Genomic DNA, 24,458 nt, shown 5'->3' on the forward strand with positions numbered 1-24,458 from the left:
TGGCTTTCTTCTCCCTAAAGCATCATACCTAAATTATCTGGCCTAATTTTTGAGTCCTCCATTATATGGCCTTAAGTCATTTATTCAACCTATTTCCCATTATCTCAGTGTACACTCTACACTAATCAAGCCAGTCTTCCCACTTCTCTCTGCACGAGCCTCTCTCATTTCCATGCCTTCAGTTATTTTGCAGTGGTAAATTTAAATACCTTCAGGAGTCAGGCACGTAAAAGAAATGGATTCTCCAGTGGAGCAATTGGCAGAACCCAGAACGCTGTCCCCACCTAAAGGCATTCAAATATTTTAATTCAAATATGTATGCAATACTACACTTTGGGCATCACAATAACCTCTTAAATAGTTATTAATATTCTTTCTAAAAAAAAAAAATATTCTTTCTAGTTTGCAAGTGAAGAAACTTCCTCAAGGTTAGGCAGGGACAAAATGCTGGGCCCTGAAGCCAAAGACAGAGCTCTAAAATATTAGGATTCCCAGGGGCGCCAGGGTGGCTCAGTGGTTGAGCATCTGCCTTTGGCTCAGGTCATGATCCTGGGGTCCTGGGACTGGGTCCTGCATTGGGATCCTGGCAGATAGACTGCTTCTCCCTCTGCCTATGTCTCTGCCACTCTCTCTGTGTCTCTCATGAATAAATAAATAAAATAAACAAAAAAAAAAATTAGGATTCCCAGTAGTACAAACACCACAGAAGATACAGAGCTCTAAACTCTCAAGAGGAGGGGCACCTAGGTGGCTCAACTGGTTAAGCGTCTGACTCTTGATTTTGGCTCAGGTCATGATCTCAAGGTACTGAGACAGAGTCCCAAATCAGGCTCCATCTCAGGGTCATGAGATCGAGCCCTGCATCAGGCTCCATGCCCAGCACAGAGTTGGCTTGGGATTCTCTCTCTCCCTCTACCCCTTCCCCTCCCCCTACTCATATTCTCAATCTCTCTAAAATAAATAAAATTTTTTATTTATTTATTTTTTGGTTAAAGATTTTATTTATTTATTTGAGAGACAGAGAGAGCGCACAAGCAGGGGGAGTGGCAGGCAGAGGGAGAGGGAGTCTGATGTGGGGCTCAATCCTAGGACCCTGAGTCATGACCTAAGTGGAAAGCAGATGCTTAACCCACTGAGCCACCCAGGCACCCCCACAAAATCTTTTAAAAATAAGCTCTGAAGAATAAATTCATTTTTCATAATATACAATCTTAATAGTGGGATAGGAAACCCAAAAGCAGCTTATCTAACCATACTCCAACTACCTCAAATTCCATCCATCTTCCTGTGAAAGTCTTTCCTACTTATTCCCAGTCCTACTGAGTTCCCTCTTCTCTCAATTTCTATTAGGCTTACATACTAGACAACAAAATCATATGCTCAATTATATATGGTCATGAAAAACTGAATATTGAGTCCATGTGTGTAATACAGGATTTTTCACTAATCACACTACTCTATTAACCTATATAGCTCTACTTAAAATGTTTTTTTTAAAGACTTTATTTATTTATTAATGAGAGAGAGAGGTAGACACACAGGCAGAGGGAGAAGCAGGATCCATGCAGGGAGCCTGACGTGGGACTTGATCCTGGGTCTCCAGGATCAGGCCCTGGGCTGAAGGCAGCGCTAAACCGCTGAGCCACCCAGGCTGCCTGCTCTACTTAAAATGTTTAACCTGAATCTAATCAAGAGAAAACAATCATACAAATCCTAATTAAGAAAAAAGAAAGAAATATTCTGGGGGCACCTGGGTGGCTCAGTCGGTTAAGCTTTGAACTATTGGTTTCGGCTCAAGTCATGATCTGGCAGTTGTGGGACCAACCTACTCATCAGGTTCTGCACTTCTGCTTCAGATTCTGTCTCTCAAATAAATAAGCAAATAAAATCTTAAAAAAAAAAAAGAAAGAAAGAAAAATATTCTGCAATAACCTAACCTAAACTCTAAGGATCTCAATACTATGGTAGAAAAAAAAATTCACTTAAGAGACTAGAGAATTGTTCAAGGGGCATGATAACAAGAAAATCATGGCAACTAAATGTAAGCATGATCCTTCTTAGGAAGGCTGATTTGAAAAAGTCTATGAGGGACGCCTAGGTGGCTCCGTGGTTGAGCATCTGCCTTCGGCTCAGGGAGTGATCCCAGGGTCCTGGAATCAAGTCCCCACATTGGGCTTCCCATAGGGAGCCTGCCTCTCCATCTGTGTCTCTCATGAATAATTAAAATCTTAAAAAAAAAAAAGGAAAAAAGTCTATGAAAGACATCACTGGAAAGATTTGAGAAGTCTGAACAAGTACTATACATTGGATCTATTGAATCAAAATTAAATTTCCTGAGTGCTAACTGTATTGTGGCTATACAGGAAAATAGTCTTGTTTTTAGGAAACATGCTGAAATATTTAGGATGAAGTATATGATGTTCACGTCTAACAGTCAAAAGTTTCAGAAAAATAAAGGATAGAGAGCAAATGCAGCAAAATGTTCACAACTGGTGAATCTAAGCGAAGCATATAATTTGTTCTATTTTTCTCATAAAGTATCAATAGGTTTGTAAATAAAACCTTTAAAAAAAAAAAAAAGGGGACACCCAAGTGGCTCAGTGGTTAAGTGCTTGCCTTTGGCCCAGGGCGTGATCCTGGAGTCCCAGGATCGAGTCCCACATCAGGCTCCTTGCGTGGAGTCTGCTTCTCCCTCTGCCTGTGTTTCTGCCTCTGTGTGTGTGTGTGTCTCATGAATAATTAAATAAAATCTTTAAAAAAAAAAGTATCAATAGGTTTGAACTTATATATTTATTATTCCTGTAATGTATCTGTAGGTTTAAACAGTTGGTGAGGAGGAAAATCCTGTATCACACACTTCTTTATATACTCAGCTCTTTAAGAGATAAAACAAGAGATAAACTTGGTCAGCCCAGGTGGCTTAGGGGTTTAGTGCCGCCTTCAGCCCAGGACCTGATCCTGGACACCTGGGATCGAGTCCCACATCGGGCTCCCTGCATGGAAACTGCTTCTCCCTCTGCCTGTGTTTCTGCCTCTCTTTCTGTCTCTCTCATGAATAAATAAATAAAATCTTAAAAAAAAAAAAAAAGAGAGATAAACTCCTTACTTATTTGTTCACTGCCGAAAGAAACTGGGCTTCAGAGGTCAGCAACAAGACAGAATCCACTTTGCAGCAGTTCATGAGGGGTTCAGTGGCAAACTCTCAGCAAGCCAGAGATTTCCCTCAAACTCAGACCATCACACCACAGGAAGAATAGAAAAGTAGGTAAAAGCTTTTACTACCTTGCCCCTCACAGGCCATCCAGAAGTCAGACACTTGACAAATGCCCACCTACAGGGCAGAATACAGTTGCTACCCATGCAAAGGACCCAGAGCTGGGGTCACGCTGCATCCACCGTGCCCCAGGGTACCAAAAACTTGACAACCTGCAAAACAAGGGTGTCTGGCCAGTCACAGGAAGGCACTCAAGTGATCAAATAAACATGCCTGAAGTACACAGTCTTTACTCATCATACAAACCAGTCCTCAGCTGCAGTAAGGCAGAGAAATCTGCAAGGCTGAATCACTGGCATTTCCTGCACTGGCTTCAGAGAAATCGGCCCTTAAATAGGACAGAAAGGGCAGCTGACACAGCTGTCAACAGAGGCCTCAACCCAGAAGCGTGCTGTGCGATATGCGCTCTTTCCCTTCTACAGCCACCAGATCATTTTACTTCAGCCAAGTGGTCCCTTATTAGGGTGACTGACTGCCCAATGGCCAACCCTTAACCTTGACGCTCTCCTCCCCTCACTGACAGCCAAGATAGTGCCCTTTCCAGATAGCTCCTCCACCCATTTAGCAGAAAGAATAACCAAAACTCTTCACCCCAAACTTCCACCGACCAAATATCTATAGTGGTGTAACACAGAGCCTGCTTCTCAAACCTAACATTTTTAGCATTTTTACCAAAGACAGAATGAAAACATACAAAGACTGCTTGTCAACCTTTGGAATTACAAACTGTGAAGGACAGAAAATACAACGTTTTTAGATCTGATCTGGCAAAAAAAAAGATCTCAACAGTTACCAAAAGCAACACGATACAATTTAATAGGATTAAATATGAAGGCTTGCATTCACAATAAAAGAAGTCAATCAAATTATACAAGATGGTAGAGAGCTGGTACAGCGGTTCATATTTAAAAGGCTGTTTTGGGATAGGCGAGGGAGCCGGCTGCCTATATTGGGAGATGAAGGGAGAGGCTGTTCCGCTCTCAATGAACCATGAATGTAACAGAGCTATCCAAAATATCAATACAGGCTCAGGTTGTGTGACAACTCTGTGCCCCACCTTTAAAGAGCAAAGTCAGAGTATATGCAGCTGACAAATGACAACTACAGTGAAAGGTCTAAAAGTTGTGTCACGGCAAATATGAGGGAAGAACTACAGATACTTAGCAGGGAGAACATGAAAACGTTTTTCAAATATATGCATGCTTGTCACGCAGGTGAAGAGAAAAACAGGTGTTCTCCTGCAAAAAGACAAAAACAGAACTATTGAGTAGAAATTACAGGAAGAGAGATTTTGGTTGGACATAGGGAAAAACTTTCAGCATAATAAAGAAATTAAGAATGTGGGTTATGGAACCCAGAATGCTTGGATTAGAACACTAACTCCACCACTTACAAACTGTATGGCTTTGAGTGGATTATTTATTTGTGGCTCAGTTTCCTTGCTTGTTAAAGGGAATAGTAATGATGACAGTATTCACCTTATACAACTTTAAGAAGCAGTTCATGTAAAGTGCTTAAATTAGTGCCTGGCTCACAGTATACACTGAGAAAAAAAAATAAAAAGAACGTTAGCTATTGCTAGGATTGTTGATATGATAAATCAGATAACCTGAAAATCTTCCTACTAAATACATCTGGATATTTGGGAAAATATAATAAACATCTTTAGATTGTGCCAATTTATTGTCTGTCAGCTCCACACCTGCCCTGTTTTACCCGGCTCTGTGACATTGGGGCTTGGACTCCGCCAACCCCATTTCACCTTTACCAGCCAGCTCCCTGTTAGGATCTGTCAACAGGAGGTGCTAAAGGGAAAATGGAAGGCAGGAACTTCCTCTTTCCTATGGCTTGCTCCTTCTTGACCACAGCAGTTGTTTCCTTCCCACTTCTTTCTAAACTGCCAGAACCAGCCTCATTGCACTCCCTGAGAGGCACCAGCACCAGGTGCCGAGCAGAGTTCAACCAAACCTGGCTCCTCCAGGCCCTTCCTGGGAGCACCTGAGAAACCAGCAGCACCAGGCAACACCCTCTCCTCAGAGAATCAGGGCATAGTTCCTCCAGATCCCTCCAGACTTCTTAGGCTCTGATAACTCCAACTGTTCCTCCCTTTGTTTTTCAGTCCTAGATGAGGTAGCTGTTTAATGCAGTTATTACATCAAAATTACTTTAAGATTCCCATTTTGCGCATTTAGCCCTCCAACAAGGATTTAAACTAATTCCATTTATTGAGTTCACTCTTAAAATACTTATGTGTGGTTTCTACTTTCCTGATTGGATCCTGACTGATACATAGGTAAACTGAGCTCACAAGAAAGTAAGGGAAATCCCAGGAACAGTGTGACCTGACAGCATAGCTGTCCCAGCTACATAAAGAATTTATAACCTCCTCCTTGTCCAGGAGACAGATTTTGGGCCTACAAAGAGCAACTGAGATCCTTGTATAAAGGCTGAGACAGTCAATAAAAAGATCAGGAAAAGAAAAAAATCTGTCCACAGGGAAATAAGGAAGCTTATCTTGTTCACCTAGTGAAGTAGGAGGAAAAACTCTCCTAGTAACTCAAAACCATAGTTGTTTTGTGGCCTAAGCTTGTGACCTGGAAATCTGTGAGTAGAGATAACTTGCATATGTTTAGGTCCCAGGTTGGGAATAGCCTTGAGTGCTCAATATAAGCAAACACAAAGTTCTCCAGGAGATATATGAATGGTCAGTTAATATGTGAAAAGATGCTCAACATCATCAGTCATCAGGAAAATGCAAATTAAAACCATGATGAGATAATATTATACCTCCATGAGAATGGCTAATATTAAAAAAGGCCAACAATACCAAGGATTGGTAAGAATATGAAGCAAGAGGCATCTGGATGGCTCAGTCTGTTAAGCATCTGACTCTTGATTTTGGCACAGGTCATGATCTCAGGGTCATGAGATGGAGCCCTGCACTCCAGGAGATGCTAGAGATTCTTTTTCCCCTCTCCCTTTGCCCCTTCCCTCCACCAAGCCCCCCCCCCCAATAAATAAATAAATAAATAAACAAATAAATAATTTCTTTTTTAAAAAAAGAATATGAAGCAAATGGAACTCTCACATATTGCCAAAATGGTACCACCACTTTGGAAAACTGGTAATTTCTTAAAAAGTTAAACATGCAACTGCCATACAACTTAGCCAATCCACTCTGAAAATAAAGGAAATTACACAAACGCTCAAAGATTTGTACATGAATGCTCATAGCAATTTTATTCATAAAAGCCAAAAACTGGAAACAAACCAAATGTCCACTAACCCTGAATAATAAACATTACATGATATAATCATACAACAGAATATTACATAACAGAAAGCAACAAATTACTGATATATGCAACTAAATGGATAAATCTCACAATGCATTATGCTATGTGAAAGAAACTAGGCCTAAGAATACACACTCTATGATCTGACTTACGTGAAATTTTAGAAAACGCAAATTCATCTACAATAGTTCCTGAGCCAAGGTGAAGGGAAACACGAACTGTAAAGAAGCATACAGAAACTTTTGAGAGTGCTCTATATTTTGATTGTGGCAACTTTTTATAGGTGTATACATCTATCAAAACACTTTTTACTTAAATAGTTTACATAAATTATTTCAAAGAAAGTTTACTTAAAAGAAAACTGGAAAAAAAAAAAGAACTGTTCTTGGAGAACTGACCTCAACCCAAGCTATATAAGTCTACCATAGATGATGATCTTTTGAATATGAGCTTACAATCCAAAACTACTAAATACTTGAAGACACAATTCATCATAGGCAAGAGTCAGTTAAAACAAATGGCAGGATTATACTCCTAAAAACTTCAGAAAATTCTGCATGATAGAGACTACAAGTTTATTTAATTATTATATAAATTGAAAACATGAGACAAAAATGATACCATGGAAAACAAAGACGCAGATTTGAAAATGAACCAAAGAGTACTTCTAAAAACGAAAAACCTAATGGAAATAAGAACTCAGGACACCTAGGTGGCTCAGTCAATTGAGAACCTACTCTTGATCTCAGCTCAGGTCTTGATCTCAGGGGTGTGAGTTCAATCTCCGTGTTCAGCTCCAAGCTGGGCATGGAGCCTACTTAAAAAAATTTTTTTTAATTAAAAAAAAAAAAAAAAAAAAAAGAACTCAAAAAGTAAATCAGGGGGCGCCTGGGTGGCTCAGGCAGTTAAACATCCAACTCTTGATTTCAGCTCAGGTCATGATCTCAGAATCATGAGATTGAGCTCTGCATCAGGCTTCTCACTGGGCGTGGAGCCTGCTTAAGATTCTTTCTCTCTCTCTCCCTCCCTTTAAAAAACACAAAAAAAAAAGTTCTAGCTGAAGAGTAAGTTAGTATCCTAGGAGATGGATTTAAAGAAATTACCCAGAGGTAACAGAGACAGAAATCATGAAAGATAAGAGATGTAGAGGACAGAATAAAAAAGTCCAACATAAGTTAAATATGGGATCTGGGAGAAGCACTATTTAAAAAGGGAATGAGTGAATTTTTTACAAAAGTCATGAAAGAAGGGCAGCCCGCGTGGCTCAGCAGTTTAGCGCCACCTTCAGCCCAGGGCGTGATCCTAGAGACCCAGGATCCTAGAGACCCGGGATCGAGTCCCACATCAGGCTCCCTGCATGGAGCCTGCTTCTCAGTCGGCCTGTGTCTCTGCCTCTCTCTCTCTCTCTCTGTCGCTTATGAATAAATAAATAAAATATTTAAAAAAACAAAAAAAAGTCATGCAAGGTATGAAAATTCAGATTGAGCAATCACTGTTAAGCCCCCAGTAGGACACAATTAAATCCACACCATGTAATGAAACTGCAAAACACAAACAAGATCTTTAAACCAAAGGAAAAAAGCAGGTTACCTACAACAACATGATAGTTAAACTGTGAACACAGTTCTCAAAAGTAACAACAAAAACGCAAAATTTCAGTAAAATAACATTTTCGAAATGCTGAGCAAAAATAATGGAAGCCCAGTACCCAGCTAAACTGTCAAGACTGAAGAGGCAATAAAGATGTTTCCACAAAGAGTGTTTACCACCAATTGACCCTCACTGAAGAAAACATCTGAAGGATATATTTGTCTAATACGAAAGGAATAAAATTCAAGAAAGAATGGTGAAAAAAAACGGCATATAAGGGTAAAATGAAGTAACCACTGACCGCACAAAACAATACTATCACAATAACAATTATTGCTACTTAGGATTGTTCGATATTGAATAGGCTGTTTGGGGGAGTGGTCTCATCATTGTAAGTGCTCATTTTGATTTTTGAATTCAGACAACACCTTTTGATATGTTTAGCATAACACTGAGTAAGAGGCTGAAATAAATGACCCCCAACACACTTAATGACCATAGGGTGTTATTAGACACAGCTGTCAAAACATTCTCAGACCAGCTCTGTTTAGCCACCTGTGGCAGGGCTTTCCCTCATCCTAACAGTTCTAGAACTCAAGTACTACTCAAGGCATTCTTCTCACTTTAATATTCCATAAATAAAAAAGAACATTCTAAATAGAAGTGTTTTTCATATGAGCTTTCAGGTAAGATCTTCTAGCTTTGGGGGAGTATAGTTTTGGCATTAGATGAAGAATCAGGCAGTACAGGGCAGCCGGGTGGCTCAGCGGTTTAGCGCCGCCTTCAGCCCAGGCTGTGATCCTGGAGACCTAGGATCGAGTCCCACGTCAGGCTCCCTGCATGGAGCCTGCTTCTCCCTCTGCCTGTGTCTCTGCGTCTCTCTCTCATAAATAAATAAAATCTTAAAAAAAAAAAAAAAAGAACCAGGCATTACAATTAGTCATTTACTTGAACTTAGGCCAAGAAAAGAGTACTTTGGAAGCTTTTACAGAGGAGTATGTGCTTCTTCTTCTACAGGAGAACCATACAGGAACAGAGAGGGAGGGAACACATACATGCATCCCTACTGATGGAAAGAATATTCCCTCTGGATTTCCAAATGTTCATAGCAGTAAAGATCTCCACAAGGTAACCCAATTCCTTTACCACCAAGGTTTCTGACCACCACAAAGTACCGCACTTGTCATTCCAGAACTTTGGGAATACAGGACCAGGCAACAAACCAAGAGAGGGAAACATGGATTAAAGCAAGTAAATATCACATTTTTAGAAGGCAGTGCCATTCCAGGCAAAAAGATAGCATACAGAGGTTCAAAAGCCACTAAATGAAGATGGGAAGGCCAGGCTATTTATTTCCTTTCGGAACATTAAAGCTCATTTCAAAGTGTATGTTAATGGCCAAGGCAGGCTTCACTCACACCTGCCTAGGCATCAGGATACGGGGACAAAAGACACTGTCTCCACCTAGAAGGACAGACATGCAGACACTCTTCCAATACCAAGTGAGAAGCACTTCCGGGCGGGCCGGGTAAGCAAGAGAGGGCACCCAGAAGAGGCAGCATCAAGCCAGTTAGGCTCTTTCCCACCCACAACCTTCACAAAGTCACTTACAGTCACAGATTTGTGCATTTCAAGATGCTTCCATGAAACAACTTACCTGATTTGACCCTCAGAACAACCCCAAGAAATAAGGTAAGGCAGGTTAAGTTCGTTGTTTATGTATGAGAAGTGAGGCTCAAAATAGGTGTCTCGTCCAAGACGAGGCGCACCCCCACATAGCCCCTTACCCTCTACTCCTTATTGAAGACAACCATGCACTAGCTATGTAATCCTGGCCAAGTAAGCATTATAAAATACTTCCGCTTCCCCGTCTGTAATAAAGGATAATAGGACAATCAGGAATATATTTTTAAACGATCCACGTAAAGGGAGTGTCTGAAACGTAGTCGGTGCTCGGAAAATGTTTACTACTAGTATTACTACTACTATTGTTAACAATAATAGGCGGAGACTGCCCTGGGACCTCTGGGTCACAAGCCTTTCAGGAACACGCACTACTCGCACCCCCCCCCCCCCCGGTCGTAGACAGAATTCCACCGACACGCCCCCAAACAGACCCTCCCCCCTCAGGCACGCCGGCACCTCCCCCCGGACATGCCCCCCTCCTCACAAACCTTACCCCCAATAGATTCTCCCCAGTCAGAGTAGGTTATGAAGGAGGCCTTCCGCTCGCACCCGCCTCTCCAGCACCCCCTTTAGGCCCGGGCATCCCTGCGGGTGCCCAGACCGAACGCCAGCCGCGGGCCCGCGCCGGTTACCTGGCCGCGCGCTCCCGCTCCGCCTCACGCTTCCACGGGATCGTTTTTGCCGCGGGCTCGCGCCAGCGCTGTGAGCGCACAATTAGTTTAAACCATGGCCCCGCCCCCTCGCGCCACCCTCTGATTGGCCCCAGTCGGCTGGAGTTTCACGCAAGGGCACGCTTGAGGACCCGGGAAAAGGAAGTGTGAGGACCACTGGGAAGAGAGAAGGGGGTGTCACTATTTCCGGACCCCGGCCTGGACTTGAGAGCAAAGAAAACTACAAGCCCCAGCACGTCCCGCGGCTTTGGAGCCCCGCCCCTGGCGAACTACAGCTCCCGGTAGGTATCGCGGCAGCGCTTACGGCGGGTCGCCGGGTCGAGGTAGTTACTATGGAGTTGACGCTGAGTAAGCCTGAGGTAGTGGGACGCCGAGGCTGGAGGGAAAACAACTGCGGGTGAGTCAGGCGGGAACACAGGAAATTCGTTCTAAGAGAGATTAAGGAATTTTCTTTCTCGGGGACCTGAGAACCCCTCCCCCCCGCACACATCCCTTACCCCCCTTTGACAACGAACAAGACACAACATCCATATGGAATAGACCGAGGGAGGGGAGGGAAGGGCAACGAGATACATACCCGTACAGACCTGGGGGCGCTTAAGAACATCCGTATCACAAACCTGAGACCCCCCTAATACAGATGCCTCAAATCCCTGACGGAGGGAATTCTGAAACGCCCTCAGAAAATGGTTGGGTTTTCCTCTGATGAACTGAGACCCTTCAAGACATGGGAGTAAAATTAGACTAAATCACAGGCCTTCACACTGCAGACGTATGGGGCTTGCACTGTCTCTTTCCTTTACAAGCAGCAAGGTCCCAGGGTACAGCCTCTTCCTCAGAGTCAGGAGCATCTGCCCACACACACTCATTTGGGGTCCTGTCCCTAAATTCCCTCTTCTCCCTACAACTCTGTGGTCTGCTTCTCAAAGCTCTATGGTTAGCATTTGATTCCTTTTACAGTCTTCATGACAGATTACATTTGGCACCTTACCCAGCACCTTCATCTTCAGTCTCTCTTTGGAGTTTTGTGAGTCAAGGATATTTCTCCCCATTTTACAAATTGGAACACTGAAATCCAAAGAGGAAAGCGACTTACCCAAGGCCACACACCAAATCAGTGACAATTTAGGACTAGACCCCAGGTCACCAATTTCAATCTAAGTCACTAGCTTGAGTGTACAACCTGTCTAGCTTTAAGATTTGTTCCAAGGAGTAAACTGCCCCAGGGCATGAGCTAGTTTGTATCTTGGGCTTCCTTGTGGCATCTGAAAATATAACCTCCCAGAATACACTAGATTATGTGGCCGACATGTGACATTCTTTTTCTTCCACCTGTAGCCCATAAACAGAAGCCCTCTCTAGGCCAGGCCATTCAGTCTCCTATTAGATCTCATCTGATTATTTCTCAAAGCTTCCTGTGCCATCATGTTGCTACTTACCTGAGAGAGGGAAGAGATAGCTAACGACAAATCAAATTCTAATTGTTAGTAATCTCCAAAAACTGCAAACAAATTTTTACCACCCTGGATTGGCTAAAGTAAGTAAGTAAAGTAGGGTACAGGGACAGCTGAGTGGCTCAGTGGTTTAGCATCTGCCTTCGGCTCAGGGCATGATCCCTGGGTCCCGGGATGGAGTTCCGCATCCGGCTTCCTGCATGGAGCCTGCTTCTCCCTCTGCCTGTGTCTCTGCCTCTCTCTCTCTGTGTGTATCTCATGAATAAATAAATAAAATCTTTTAAAAATAATTAAAAAATAAAGTAGGATACATATGAATTCTATTTAAAAAGGGTGAGTAGGGGCACCTGAGTGGCTCAGTTAAGCATTTGCCTTCAGTTTAGGTCATAATCTCAGGGTTCTGGGATTGAGCCCTGTGTCTGGCTCTCTGCTCACTGGGGAATCTCCTCCCTCTCCTTCTGCCCCCACCCTCACTCATTCTGTCACATAATCTTTAAAAATATTTTTTTAAAAGAGTACAAAAATTTTTAAAAATACATTCTTAGCTAACACTACAATGGCAACCATATTTCATGTCAGTTATCCCAGTTATAAAGTAGAATTTATTTATTTATTTTTAAGATTTTATTTATTCATGAGAGACAGAGAGAGAGAGAGAGGCAGAGACACAGGCAGAGGGAGAAGCAGGCTCCATGCAGGGAGCCTGACGTGGGACTGGATCCCAGGACCCCAGGATCATGCCCTGGGCCGAAGGCAGGTGCTAAACCACTGAGCCACCCAGGGATTCCCCCATATAAAGTAGAATTTTAAAAATACATTTACAAAGACATTATGTGTTCATTTAAAGATATACACAATTTTGTATATATCCTTCTGAGGTTATATTCCCAAATGTTAATCATGATTGTTCTTGGTGAGATAGAGACTCAGACTTTTAGTTTCTATTTAATGTATTCCACTATGTTGTTTGACTTTGTTCAGCTATTGTGTTAACTCTTATAATTTAAAAAAAAAAAAAACAGTAAAACATCTTTCCAATTTGGAAAAGAAAAATTCCAAAACAAGACAAATATGCCTATAAACTTTTTGTTCGTCAATCAGCTTGGACAGATGAAGAAGGCACTGGGATCTGACTGGTCATGAGGCAGAACAGCAGCTGGAAAAGGCTGACTCCAAAAACACAGCCACTGAAGTGAGCAAAGCAATCCAGATCTGCCCAGCAGCAGCCAGGTAGAGCAGGTGACACCTGAAGACACTATTCATTTCTTCTTTTTTCCATTATCCATTTGTTCATCAAGCCTTTAGTGAAGATCATTCTTTGCCAGGCTCAGTGCAGAGTAATGGTGGGAAGAGAGAAAGAAGTCTGACTTCTGACCCTGGCCTCAAGCTTACAGGGAAAGAATAGGAAGTAGTTTATAAAGAAATGAGAAACGAACTAGGGGTGGTAGAAGGGGAGGAGGGCGGGGGGTGGGAGTGAATGGGTGACGGGCACTGGGGGTTATTCTGTATGTTAGTAAATTGAACACCAATAAAAAATAAATTAAAAAAAAAAAAAAAAAGAAATGAGTACAGGGGCACCTAGCTGGCTCAGTCAGTAGAGCATGCAGTTCTTGATCTCAGGGTCATGAGTTCAAGCCCCACACTGGGCATGGAGCCTACTTTTAAAAAAGGAGTGGGAGGTGCCTGGTAGCTCAGTTGGTTAAAGCAAACAACTCTTGATTTCAGCTCAGGTTATGATCTCGGGGTCATGGGATTGAAACCTGGGTCAGCCTCCCCACTCAATGGGGATTCTGCTTGATATTCTTTCCCTCTGCCCCTCCCCACATTCACTTGTGCTTTCTCTCTCTCTCTCTCAAATAAATAAATCTTTAAAAAAAAAAAAAAGGAAAGAAAAAAGAAATGAGTATGAGAATACAGCTGCTTCAGTGTATTAATATTAGCACCTACTGCAAGACATACAATAACTCTCAAGAGAGGTTTGTCTCCATTTTACAGATGAGGAAATGGTCTGTGATGAAATTTTGTTCAAAGTACAGTGGGGGCATGTATCAGTTAGCTATTGCAATGTAATAAACCATCCAAAACCATAGTGACTTAAAACAATCATTATTGCTTCCAAGTCTATAAGTCAGCCATCTTTCTTCTGGTCATGGCTGGGCTCATTTATGTATCTGCAGGCACCTGTAATTATCCTGAACTTGACTTGGTGTAGGCTGGCTATTGGCTAGGCTGGGATGGCCTCAACTGGAAACACTAGCTCTCTGCACATAGCTCGCCTGCGCATGTCTCTCCCATCCCTCCAGTAGGGTAGTCATTTTCTCTTGGCACAAGCAAAGAGCAAGAGGGCAAGCCCTGTCTTTAAACTTTCTGTTTGCTTCAGGTTTACCAACGTCCCATTGCCCAAAGCAAGTCACATGGCTGAGCTCAGCATCAGAATGGATAGAACTACAGAGTTCTAGGGCAGAAGAGATGATACAAGGGAGACCATGAATAGGAATAATCAAGGCAATCAATCTGCTACAGGACACATTGATCAATTTTATCTGGAAAGATGGGCTTCATCAGAGAGGGTATACTAGGCCTGAGTATTGAAATCATGAGAATATTCACTAAGTAGGCAGCTATTTCTTAGAACTGGATGCAGGCTGGTTTGCCACAATGGAAACCTAGCAGACTTCTGTGCTCATGACAGACACGGTTCTATTATTTGTTATCTTGGCTTCATTCCTTCTGGTCAGGCACAGGGCAATGGGCACTCCATAAATGTTTACAGAATTGAATTTTCTTACTGTGAATGAGGTGTGGACTGAAATAACTGAACCTGGGAGCCAATTGTTAGAATGAGCAGCTTACCATCAACACTAGCAAAACAGAAATCCTTGTATTTGGCCGTTTCTCATTCATTCCTCCCACAGACATTTCTTGAGTGCCTATTGTAAGCCAGGTTCTGTGTCAGATGATGAATAAGACAGTGCTAGCTCACAGCCTGGGCTACTATTTAAATGGAGAATAATAATAACCCTTTCCAGCTGGCAAATTTATCTAACTACTGGGGGCTCCATTTTTAATACCAACTCAGAAAAAAACATCAGGAGCTGGTGTGACACAAAGTCAGAAGTTAGGAATTGCACTGAGTTAGGTTCTCTGATGGTCAAGGAAACTAAGGGTAAAACTCTGCCCTTAAATATTTTTTTTTAAATTTTATTTATTTATGATAGTCACAGAGAGAGAGAGAGAGAGGCAGAGACATAGGCAGAGGGAGAAGCAGGCTCCATGCACCGGGAGCCCGACGTGGGATTCGATCCCGGGTCTCCAGGATCGCACCCTGAACCAAAGGCAGGCGCCAAACCGCTGCGCCACCCAGGGATCCCTGCCCTTAAATATTTTAATCGAAAGTCCATGTCCAGCCGAGATGGAGTCCCACATCAGGCTCCCAGCATGAAGCCTGCTTCTCCCTCTGCCTGTGTCTCTGCCTCTCTCTCTCTCTCATGAATAAATAAATAAAATATTTTTTAAAAAATAAAAAATAATGAAATCCTTGTCCAGTAGTGTGGAACTCTGGGGTCCCAACTCAGGACTCAGAGTATCTAATCTCACTGCAACATATAAAAGCTGTTGTTTGTGCTCTGGTGGAATGGGCTTCTCTATCTAGGTGAGAACACAAGCCAAGTTCCTCTATTTCTGGAAAAGCCTTTGTTCTTTGTTGTCTGTCTGTAGATTTGACACCTAAGAGATGCAGGTCTCCTTCAACAGTCTGTGCCCCACCAGGTCAGTCCCGATTTGACAGAGAATTCAGCTGCGAAGTGACTTAGGGCAGCATTTCCTCAAAGCTCAGATGAGACTGCTGCTTTTTGAGAGGAAGACATTCACTTTCCATTCCTCTATACCTGTTAAATCACCCAAAAAGGAATTTACTTGAACTGTATTTAGCTTAGGATCAATTATAAACTATCAGGTCCATGGTTTTTAAGAGAATTTCATTTTAAGAAAATGTGTGGATTTCATTTTCTGCATACAATCTGTTTGCTTTTTTTTTTTTTTTTTTTCTGTTTGCTTCTTTTAATCAAATGACGAGAACTGCATATCCTAAGGTTTCCCTTTTTACTTTGGATGCCAGGAATTTTGGAGATAACATAGGCCAGTTCCTAATTCCATCTCTTTCTCTTCCTTTAATCTGCCTTCTGATCTTTCTCTTTCATATTTCCATTTCCTACATCATCTGTCCTGTCCAGTCTCAGTAGCCACTAGTCACCTGTAGCTGTTGAACACTTGACAGGCACCTTGTCCAAATTGGGATGTGTAAAGTATCTGTTATTAATAGCAATTATATGTTGAATGTTATTTTGAATATATTCGGTTAAATAAAATATATTAAGCTTTTAACCCTTCTTTTGACTTTTCTTTGTGTGGCTACTAGAAAATTTTAAATTGCATACGTGAAAAAATTATATGTGTGGCTTGCATTTGCAGTGTTCATTATATTTCAGTTGGACAGCTCCGTTCTATAAATCATCCTGCTTTATGAATCTTACTGTAAACTACCTCAAATCCTTTTGGAAAGCAGGTGAAGTAGTGAGCAAAGAAGGTGACGGCGGTGGATGAAGTGAGGAAGGGGAGGTTAACCAGGACATGTCCTTGTCAGTCTATGTGTCTTGTTTGTATGTGTCACATACAAAACCCCTTGGTAAAATATGTTTTCAGCTTTTTTCTTCCCAGGTGAGTAGTATTCTCATGGCTTTCCTCATCTCTTGAAAATTTCTCTCCTTTACTTGAGCTAACAAACTGGAAAGGATCTGATAAGACAGTTCACACTACATTGTAAATTATTAACATTGTATTCACCCCTCTTAGGGGGTATTTCCATTTTAACAGGGAATGATCACTGAACCCAAAGGAATGAATCCCTAATGGTGGAGTTTCAGGCATTGGTAACAGGTGAGTGAAGGAGACTCTGGTTTTATGTGTATGTGCTTATATACATATGACTACATTCAGATGTGGCAAGAAGTAGGGTCCTTGGATGGAAAGGAAATGGGGCTGACAGACAAGCTGAGCAGAGAAGGTAGCAAAATCCCCAGCTGGGTCAGACTGCAAAGGGCAGTCAGACACCAGATCCAATGCAGGCCCTCAAGGGTTTGTTAAGCAATAGAATAGACCAGTTGATGTCACTGGAGTGTAGGTACCAAGAAAGCCTCCATGGTAACTACTATGGAGTAGCACAAAGGGCCTCAGAGTAGGATTTAGGAGGCTATGATTACAGTCCACACTGACTCATTGGCTTAACTTGGGGCAGGTGCTTTCACCTTGGGGGTCTTAGTTTCTTTGTGTGGAAAGTAGAAATGGGTGCTACTACTATCCATGAGCTCTAAGGCATATAAAGGTGCTCTAAGAAGTAGGAGTGCTCTACAAATGCAAGGAATGGTGATTACTATCTTAAAATAGAAATACAGCCAGGCAAACCTGAAGTAGTGGAGAGTAGAAAGCAAGGGTGCAGGGCTCTGGAGATACCTAAGGGGAATCTGGAGATACCCCTTGTACCTGGAACACCAGTCCTTCTCTGTCCCCTCAGGCTGAACCCGGACTCCCAGGGCCAATGCTTACATCTGACAAATGATGGCCTGAGCTATGAGCAAACAGGACTATATGAACACTTCGGTGCAAGAGCCCCCTCTTGACTACTCCTTCCGAAGCATCCACGGGATCCAAGGTCAGCCCATAGAGTACTGCACTCCACTCACCATGGCAACAGGCCGGGTATGGTCCCTAGGGAGAGACCAGTCTTTAAGAGCCTAAAGAGAGTCTTCCTGTATGCTTGCAGATTCTTTTTTTGTTTTGGGAAGAACAGGGAATAAGGAGGTGGTAGGAGTGGAAGGGGTAACTGATCATCTTCAAAACAATCCAGGCTACAGGTGTAAAGTCAGGTAGAAGAAAACTGTGAAACCAGTCTATCATTGAAACCAGCCAATGGTTTTATTATCCTGTTTTTACCTGAAGAGAGGAAGAAATGAATGAAAACAGAGGCAGAACCCTATCTCTTCTGAGGACACAAGCCTATTCTGATGACTGGTAAAATGTGTAGGGTCTCGTTATTAACTGGCATGTTTCCAGTTTAAATATTTATTAATAAAAAAAATTATTGATAAATATATTTATTCCAGTCCTATCCAAGTTTACTCTGTCATCACCCACACTTATTGCAGGTTCCAGCACTGCCCATGCTCATTCCCATTTTTATTGTTCAGTGTCTGTAAATCAGTGGCTAATACTCTTCAGAAAAAGACAAAGGGAGGCTCTTAGCAATGTCATATTCTCAGAGGAGTATGTTTCTTCCCAAGGAAGTTCTGTCCCTGGCTTCTGCTATCTGACTTCTTATACATGCACAGTACATCTGCTCTCACAGAACACATGCTGGTCCTCACATATCCTAGACCCAGTATCTGGCTTTGATTTTCTCTCATAGGCAATTGATGGCTAGTTTTACGCTCAAGAAGAAGGCAAATAGTTATCCAAGAGGTATTAGACCTGCCTTAGAGTTTGGGATACTACTGGGTTTGCAATAGCCACAGTGGTAACTCATGTTCTCTCAGGAGCATACACCTACCTACCATGATCTTTATTTACTGGGCACAGCATCACTTCTGATTGATGTTGTCCATGTTCCATAGGGGTTTTAGCTGTAATGGTCCTGTACAAGAAAGCTGAGATGACAGATGAGGGAATTATGGCTCCTGCCTACCGTGGGAATTCCCAGCTCTGAGCGGGGAGATGGAGCTTTGCCCTCTGTGGAACCCTCAAAATGAAGGGAGAAACCATCTACTACAACCACAGATAACTCCATAGCACAAACCGTAGTCTGTAAAGATGCCCTGTTCTTCATTCAGGAGTTGAATATTTACTGAGCGCCTACTATTTAGCAAGCACTTGTGTATACATGTGTGCCAGACATTGTGCTCCTTGCTGTGTCTTATAAAGAGGGGGAAAGGAGAGGCATATCCAAGTCCCTAAAGGCCAGCCAGTTTCCCCAGAGCTTTTGGAAAGAGTCTGGGGGTACTTGATAGACCATTTGCTAAAGTAACCAATAGATGGATTAGATTCTGAAATGACAGGGACTTCAAACTACATCCAACCCATTATCCTCTAACTTCTGCTCATGAGCCTATAGCATTAAGGGAGTCCCCTACGAGACACATTTACCAACCCCTTCCACTGTGGGGTGAGGGATAATGCAAGGAAGTTCTTATGAAACTAACTCCCACCTTCTAGGGACACATGGAAAAGTTGCATGGCAACCCTTCAGAGATACGAAGACAGGATCACTTTTTCCCAGGTCTTTCTGGGGCTAAACTCTCCCCAGTTCTGTGGGCACTGATATTTGTGGCCCATTTTCCAGACCTGCCCTGGCCTGAACAAGCAAGCTTCAACACATCCTCAAGCAATGCAGATTCCTCATGGAATCTGAAGGAAACAAACCTGTAACAATGGGATACCCTCTTCCACCCTCAATATGGCAGCCCCAATGGGAACCTCACGTTTTAGGCAACACAATCCCACCAGTGGCTACTTCTGAGCTGGAGATCGCCCATGCTTAGTAGCATTGCCTAAGCTGCTGCCTCATCAGGCTGGATGCTAATCTCTACGTGGGTTTATTTTAACCCTAACTTTTATTCAGCTGTGTCATTTCATTGGGGATTCTCAGGACATGTTGGTGGGGCAGGGGGCAGGATTGGGAGTTTATTCATTAGCTGGAGTACTCTGCTCCAATGCCCTCCTGCCGCCTCCCCCCCAACCTCAGGCTCCTGCTGTGGCTCCTGCTCACTCCAGCACTAAGGTGGAGAGCCATCTGGTGGATGCTGCCGGATCTGCAGCCAAGGAGAGGAAGTTAACACTTGGGTAGATATAGAAGCGAGGAAGTGTCCACTAAGAGCTGAGGGGGAGTAAGGACAGCTGGCCAGGTTCAGCAAATCCTAAATACTTCCTTCTCCGGAAGCAGCTTTAGACAAGTAGTGAGATGCTTAGGGGCAAGTGGAAAAATAGAGTCCCCTCAGCCACAGCTGGTATCTGCTTCTGGATCTGTCACTGGTGGGGGCAGGGCCCATCCTCTCTCTGGACCTCATTTGTCAAAAAGTGCGTGGGGGTCTACACAGATGGTTTGTAACGTCTGTTTTCCCTATTCTCTCTCCTCCTTGGCCAAACTTTCTGAGGGGGGTGTTTACACTACCTGCTTAGATTTCCTTAACCTTCACTCTTGAACTCCATCCAATCTAGCTTCTGTCCCCAGGCCCTTGTCATTTCAGGGTCAGCAGGGGCTTGAGTTGCCAAAATTACTTTTCAGTCCTTATCTTCCTGAAATTCACTCCTATAAACTATGGACTTCCTGAGCATCTTTAAAATTACCTTCTTGTGGTTCTCCCTCCCTGTTCTTCTGTCATTGTTCATTACTATTCAGTAGACTCCGCTTCCTCCTTGTCCCTCTCTACCCTCAATCTCCACGTGGAATCTCTATTTTCTCTGACTTGTACACCTTCTATGATAATGATCCTTGTCCGTCTCCTGAACTTCAGACCTTAATATTGGGTTATAGGAACACACCAAGGCCAAGCCTGAACTCCTCACCTTGTCAATCTTGGTTTCTCTTTTTCTAGTTCCTTATCAGTCCCCTAAACAAGAAACTGGGCACCACCCTTGATTATTCTTTCACTCTTACATCCAGTCAGCCATGAAGTCAGGCTGATTTTCTCTCCCTCTTATCTCTTGGTTGGAGACTAAAAGAGCCACATTGATCTTCCAGTCCCACCCGCTCCCTTTAATCCATCTCCACACTAAAGCTTCAGAATGGTCTTTCTGCAATGAAAGATCTGGATCATCTCCTTTGCCTAAACCCTCCAGTGGCTTCCCATCACCTACAGAATAAAGTCCAAAATACTCTGCCTGGCGTTCAAGGCTCCTACGGTTTTTCCTTCTCGCCTCTCCCCCTCGTGCAGCACATACATACATCACACCTCTATGCCTCTGCTTGTGTCATGCTACAAGAATGTCCTTTCCACCCTTTGCTTGGTTAATGTCTCCTAATCCACTGAGTTCCATCTCTGGTTCAACTTCCTTGAGTTCCCAGACTAAGTTAGGAGTCCTTCTTCATGATTCTATTGCTATCATATTGCTAGTTTGTTTTTATCCTGCTTCTGTTAGCTCCTCCAAGGCACAAACATCTGCTTCATCCCTGCCCTGTTACTGATCCAGAGCTTGGCGCAGACCATCTCTCATTTTGTTTACCACTATACATCCACTATCTGGCACACACAGTTGCTCAGCAGTAATGCAGAAAGTACATCAAAGGCTATTGTACTGAAGTGAATGCTATAGGCTCTACCAGTGGATACTCTTAGATTTTGTGCTATCATCATCTTGGTTCAAGCCTGACAATTCTAGTTCTTAGTTTCCATAAAGTGGGAGTGATTTTGCCTCCCCCACCCCCAACAGGAGTGGTATATAGAGGACCCAATAATGAGACAGACATGAGAAGACCAGGTGACCCAAACCAAGAACTTGGGATGTAAGTCTTTGAACTAAGTAACTTAGTCCAAGTTTACTCAGACTCCTGGGGCCTATGGGACAGGGTCCTGAATTTACAGTGGTTAGAGTCATACGAGACTCTATGGTCCTGCAGCCCCTCCAGCTATAGCTTAGGCTATATATCCTCCCAGCTCTGTCCCTTCCCACCCTGAAGACAGAAAAGCAAAGATGATAACCCACATCTCACTTTGTCCCCACAGATCTGACAAGCGAGGAGCCACGGTCAGGGCTACGACCACTAAGGCACTCAAAGTCAGGGAAGTCACTGACCCAGTCCCTGTGGCTGAACAACAATGTCCTCAATGACCTGAGAGACTTCAACCATGTGGTTTCACTGCTTCTGGAGCATCCAGAGAACCTGGCCTGGATCGACCTGTCCTTCAACGACCTGACTTCCATTGACCCTGTGAGTACCCAGCCTTGAGTGTCCACAAGTGTCCAAGGGTGGGCCTGACACTTGTCCAGCTTCCAGCCTCTCTACTTCCCACATATTATCAAATAAGTAGTGAGGCAGCACAGTGCTGTGCAAAGGGCATGGCTGTGGGCTCAGACAGATGTATGTTCAAATCCTAGATCTCTTACTGTGTGACTTGGGGCAAAATAACCTTTCAAATCTTAGCCTCCCTGTCTGAAAAATGGGGAGCATATGCCAGCATCATAAAGGTTTTATGGAGTGACCCCTGGGTGCTCAGAGGTTGAGCATCTGCCTTCAACTCACGTCACGATCCCAGGGTCCAGGGTTTGAGTCCCACATCAGGCTCCCCACAGGGAGCCTGCTTCTCCCTCTGCCTGGGTTTCTACCTCTCTCTGTCTCTCCTGAATAAATAAATCTTTTAAAAAATAAAGGTTTTGTGGGGCTTAAATGAGAATTACGAAAGCCAACTGGCACGTGGCAGGCTGCAATAAAATAACAGCTCTTGTCCTGAGTTCTTCTGTGGAAGAGGTAGGTAAAGTACAGCACTTATTTGCCATGAACTCAGACGCAAATTTTAAGCTCTAAACACAACTGGCTCTTTCTTGTCCTGGATTCTTGTCAGAGGAAAAGCAGCAAGAGCATGAGTTGGAGACTACTTGCCAGGTTGGTTGTAGTTATCTCAATTTAGTTACTATTTTTGAAAGCTTCTCTTATGTACCTAGCATGATGCTCTATATCCCTGTCCCCTGTTGTGAAAGAATCTTAGGTCACCACTGCTAAAAAGGTCTTCAGTGTAGGGGCACCTACAGGGGGAAGCAGGCGAGTCCAGTCACCTGGCAAGTCAGCGGCTGTGCTAGGCCTCAGGCCCACACCTCCTGCCCCTCAGATCACAGCTCTGTGTCAATGTGATACCTCTGAATCCTCAACATTAAATGAAAAGGTCAGAGTTATCCAGAATGGCTGCAGGAAGGTGGCATAGACTAGAAAGCAAATTGTTTCCCAAACTCTTCTTTCTTTGCCCACAAGTCAGTCCTGAGCACAGATCCAGGGCCCTTTCTATCCAGGCTTTTGGTTTCCTTCCCCAACAGGTTCTGACAACTTTCTTCAACCTCAGTGTACTCTATCTCCACGGCAACAGCATCCAGCGGCTGGGAGAGGTCAACAAGCTGGCTGTCCTCCCGAGGCTCCGGAGCCTGACACTCCATGGGAACCCCATAGAGGAAGAGAAGGGGTATAGGTAAGTGCCCTGCCTGCCCCTGAAGCTGGGCTCCCCAGAGGGAAAGGAGTTGGGGGAAAAAAAAAAAAAGGAAAGGAGTTGGGAAAAGAAGAAATCCAACACCATCATTCTGCCATGCTGGGACAGGGAAGGGAGTAGAGACCTTCAGGCATTTCTATCAGTCAGGGGAAGCTCTGTCTCCCCCGAACTATACTTCAGTGCCTCCATTCCTCGTAGTTAGGGGAGATAGCAGCAACTGGTGGAGGGGAAAGGAGGTTGTGGTAGGGGACTGGCCCCCAGCCCAAGTCTTCCCCACAGGCAATATGTGCTGTGCACCCTGCCCCGTATCACCACATTCGACTTCAGTGGGGTCACCAAAGCAGACCGTGCCACAGCTGAAGTGTGGAAACACATGAACATCAAGCCTAAGAAGGTCCGGATCAAGCAGAATGCACTCTGAGGATCCCAGGGCCCGACCAGTCCTAAAGGCCTGAGGATGGTCAGTTTGGTTTAACAATAAAGGATTTGAGCAGTTGAGCAGATGTGAAGTCATCTGTGCGGTGTAAAAACGTCCTCCAACTCAGGCAGTTGTCAGAAGCTTCAGTCTTGCTTCGCTGAAAGATGGAGCCAGTGGAGGGAAAGGCCTGTTGGCCTGGGATGCAGGAGACCTGGGTTTACTGCTTGGCCTTGAGAAACTTACCTAATCTCGCTGGGCCCTTTTTTTGCTCTGCAGTTCAGGTATCTTGGGGTTAGAGCTGCTTCACAGAGCGCCAAGTTTCTTGGAGATGCCTCAGAGAAGATGGTAGGCTGTGATCTCTGAACCCCTCTTCCACTTCAATCAGATCTGAGTACTTCTAACTCTGTTTTATATGTGTGCATTCTGCCTAAGATTTCATTTGATAAAAAGAATCTTCTGCTTGAAAACAGTGGCTTGCTGGCTCTGTATCAAGTATCCTTTCTCTGCCTTTACCCTCTAACCCTGGGCTTATTGGTAATTCCACTGAACCTGAGACAGAGCCCCCAACGGTGACAACTGCCTCAGATTCAGGTTTTTTTCAGCTCTGATAGTAGTCCCATCACCAGAGAAGGGACAGGCAGTCTTATCCAACCTGAGGCTAGCCCAAGCCAAGTTCCAGCTAAAACCTGGGAACCCTGTACCCTTATCTCCTGGATTCCTCTTTGTGCCCCTAGAAGACGTAGCCCCTCCTCCCCCAAATCTCACTGCTCACAGACCACAAATAGTACTATAGGGTGGTGGGCAGGACAGAGGGGCTGCAACCAGCACA

General features: G+C 43.7%; 2 protein-coding genes across 13 annotated transcripts in view; one reads left to right on the forward strand and one right to left on the reverse strand.

Annotated features, from left to right (window-relative positions):
- The window catches only part of NUMA1 (nuclear mitotic apparatus protein 1), a 75,990-nt gene extending 65,409 nt beyond the window's left edge, over positions 1 to 10,581 (reverse strand). Inside the window, exon 1 of one of the 2 annotated variants that reach the window (XM_077866790.1) lies at positions 10,479 to 10,581. The gene's annotated coding sequence lies outside the window, so the exon portion shown is untranslated. Of the gene's footprint in view, positions 1 to 10,339 lie in introns of both variants that reach the window. The other variant, XM_077866789.1, reaches the window with a different exon arrangement.
- A 2-nt stretch (positions 10,582 to 10,583) lies between these two features.
- Positions 10,584 to 23,709, forward strand: LRRC51 (leucine rich repeat containing 51). 11 transcript variants are annotated; one of them, XM_077866860.1, is made up of 7 exons: positions 10,596 to 10,798; positions 13,073 to 13,201; positions 16,823 to 16,906; positions 17,541 to 17,678; positions 21,742 to 21,947; positions 23,045 to 23,193; positions 23,491 to 23,709. In XM_077866860.1, the coding sequence occupies exons 4-7, from the start codon at positions 17,597 to 17,599 to the stop codon at positions 23,630 to 23,632; spliced, it is 579 nt and encodes a 192-aa protein (XP_077722986.1). In that variant the 5' UTR covers positions 10,596 to 10,798; positions 13,073 to 13,201; positions 16,823 to 16,906; positions 17,541 to 17,596; the 3' UTR covers positions 23,633 to 23,709. The 11 variants fall into 11 exon arrangements, with proteins under 11 accessions (XP_077722994.1, XP_077722986.1, XP_077722987.1 ...); XM_077866861.1 differs by having other exon boundaries at positions 10,790 to 10,914; positions 13,073 to 13,210; XM_077866859.1 differs by having other exon boundaries at positions 10,790 to 10,914.
- Positions 23,710 to 24,458: the final 749 nt, after the last annotated feature.

This window comes from Canis aureus, chromosome 23 (genome assembly GCF_053574225.1).
Source record: "Canis aureus isolate CA01 chromosome 23, VMU_Caureus_v.1.0, whole genome shotgun sequence".
Classification (NCBI taxonomy): domain Eukaryota; kingdom Metazoa; phylum Chordata; class Mammalia; order Carnivora; family Canidae; genus Canis; species Canis aureus.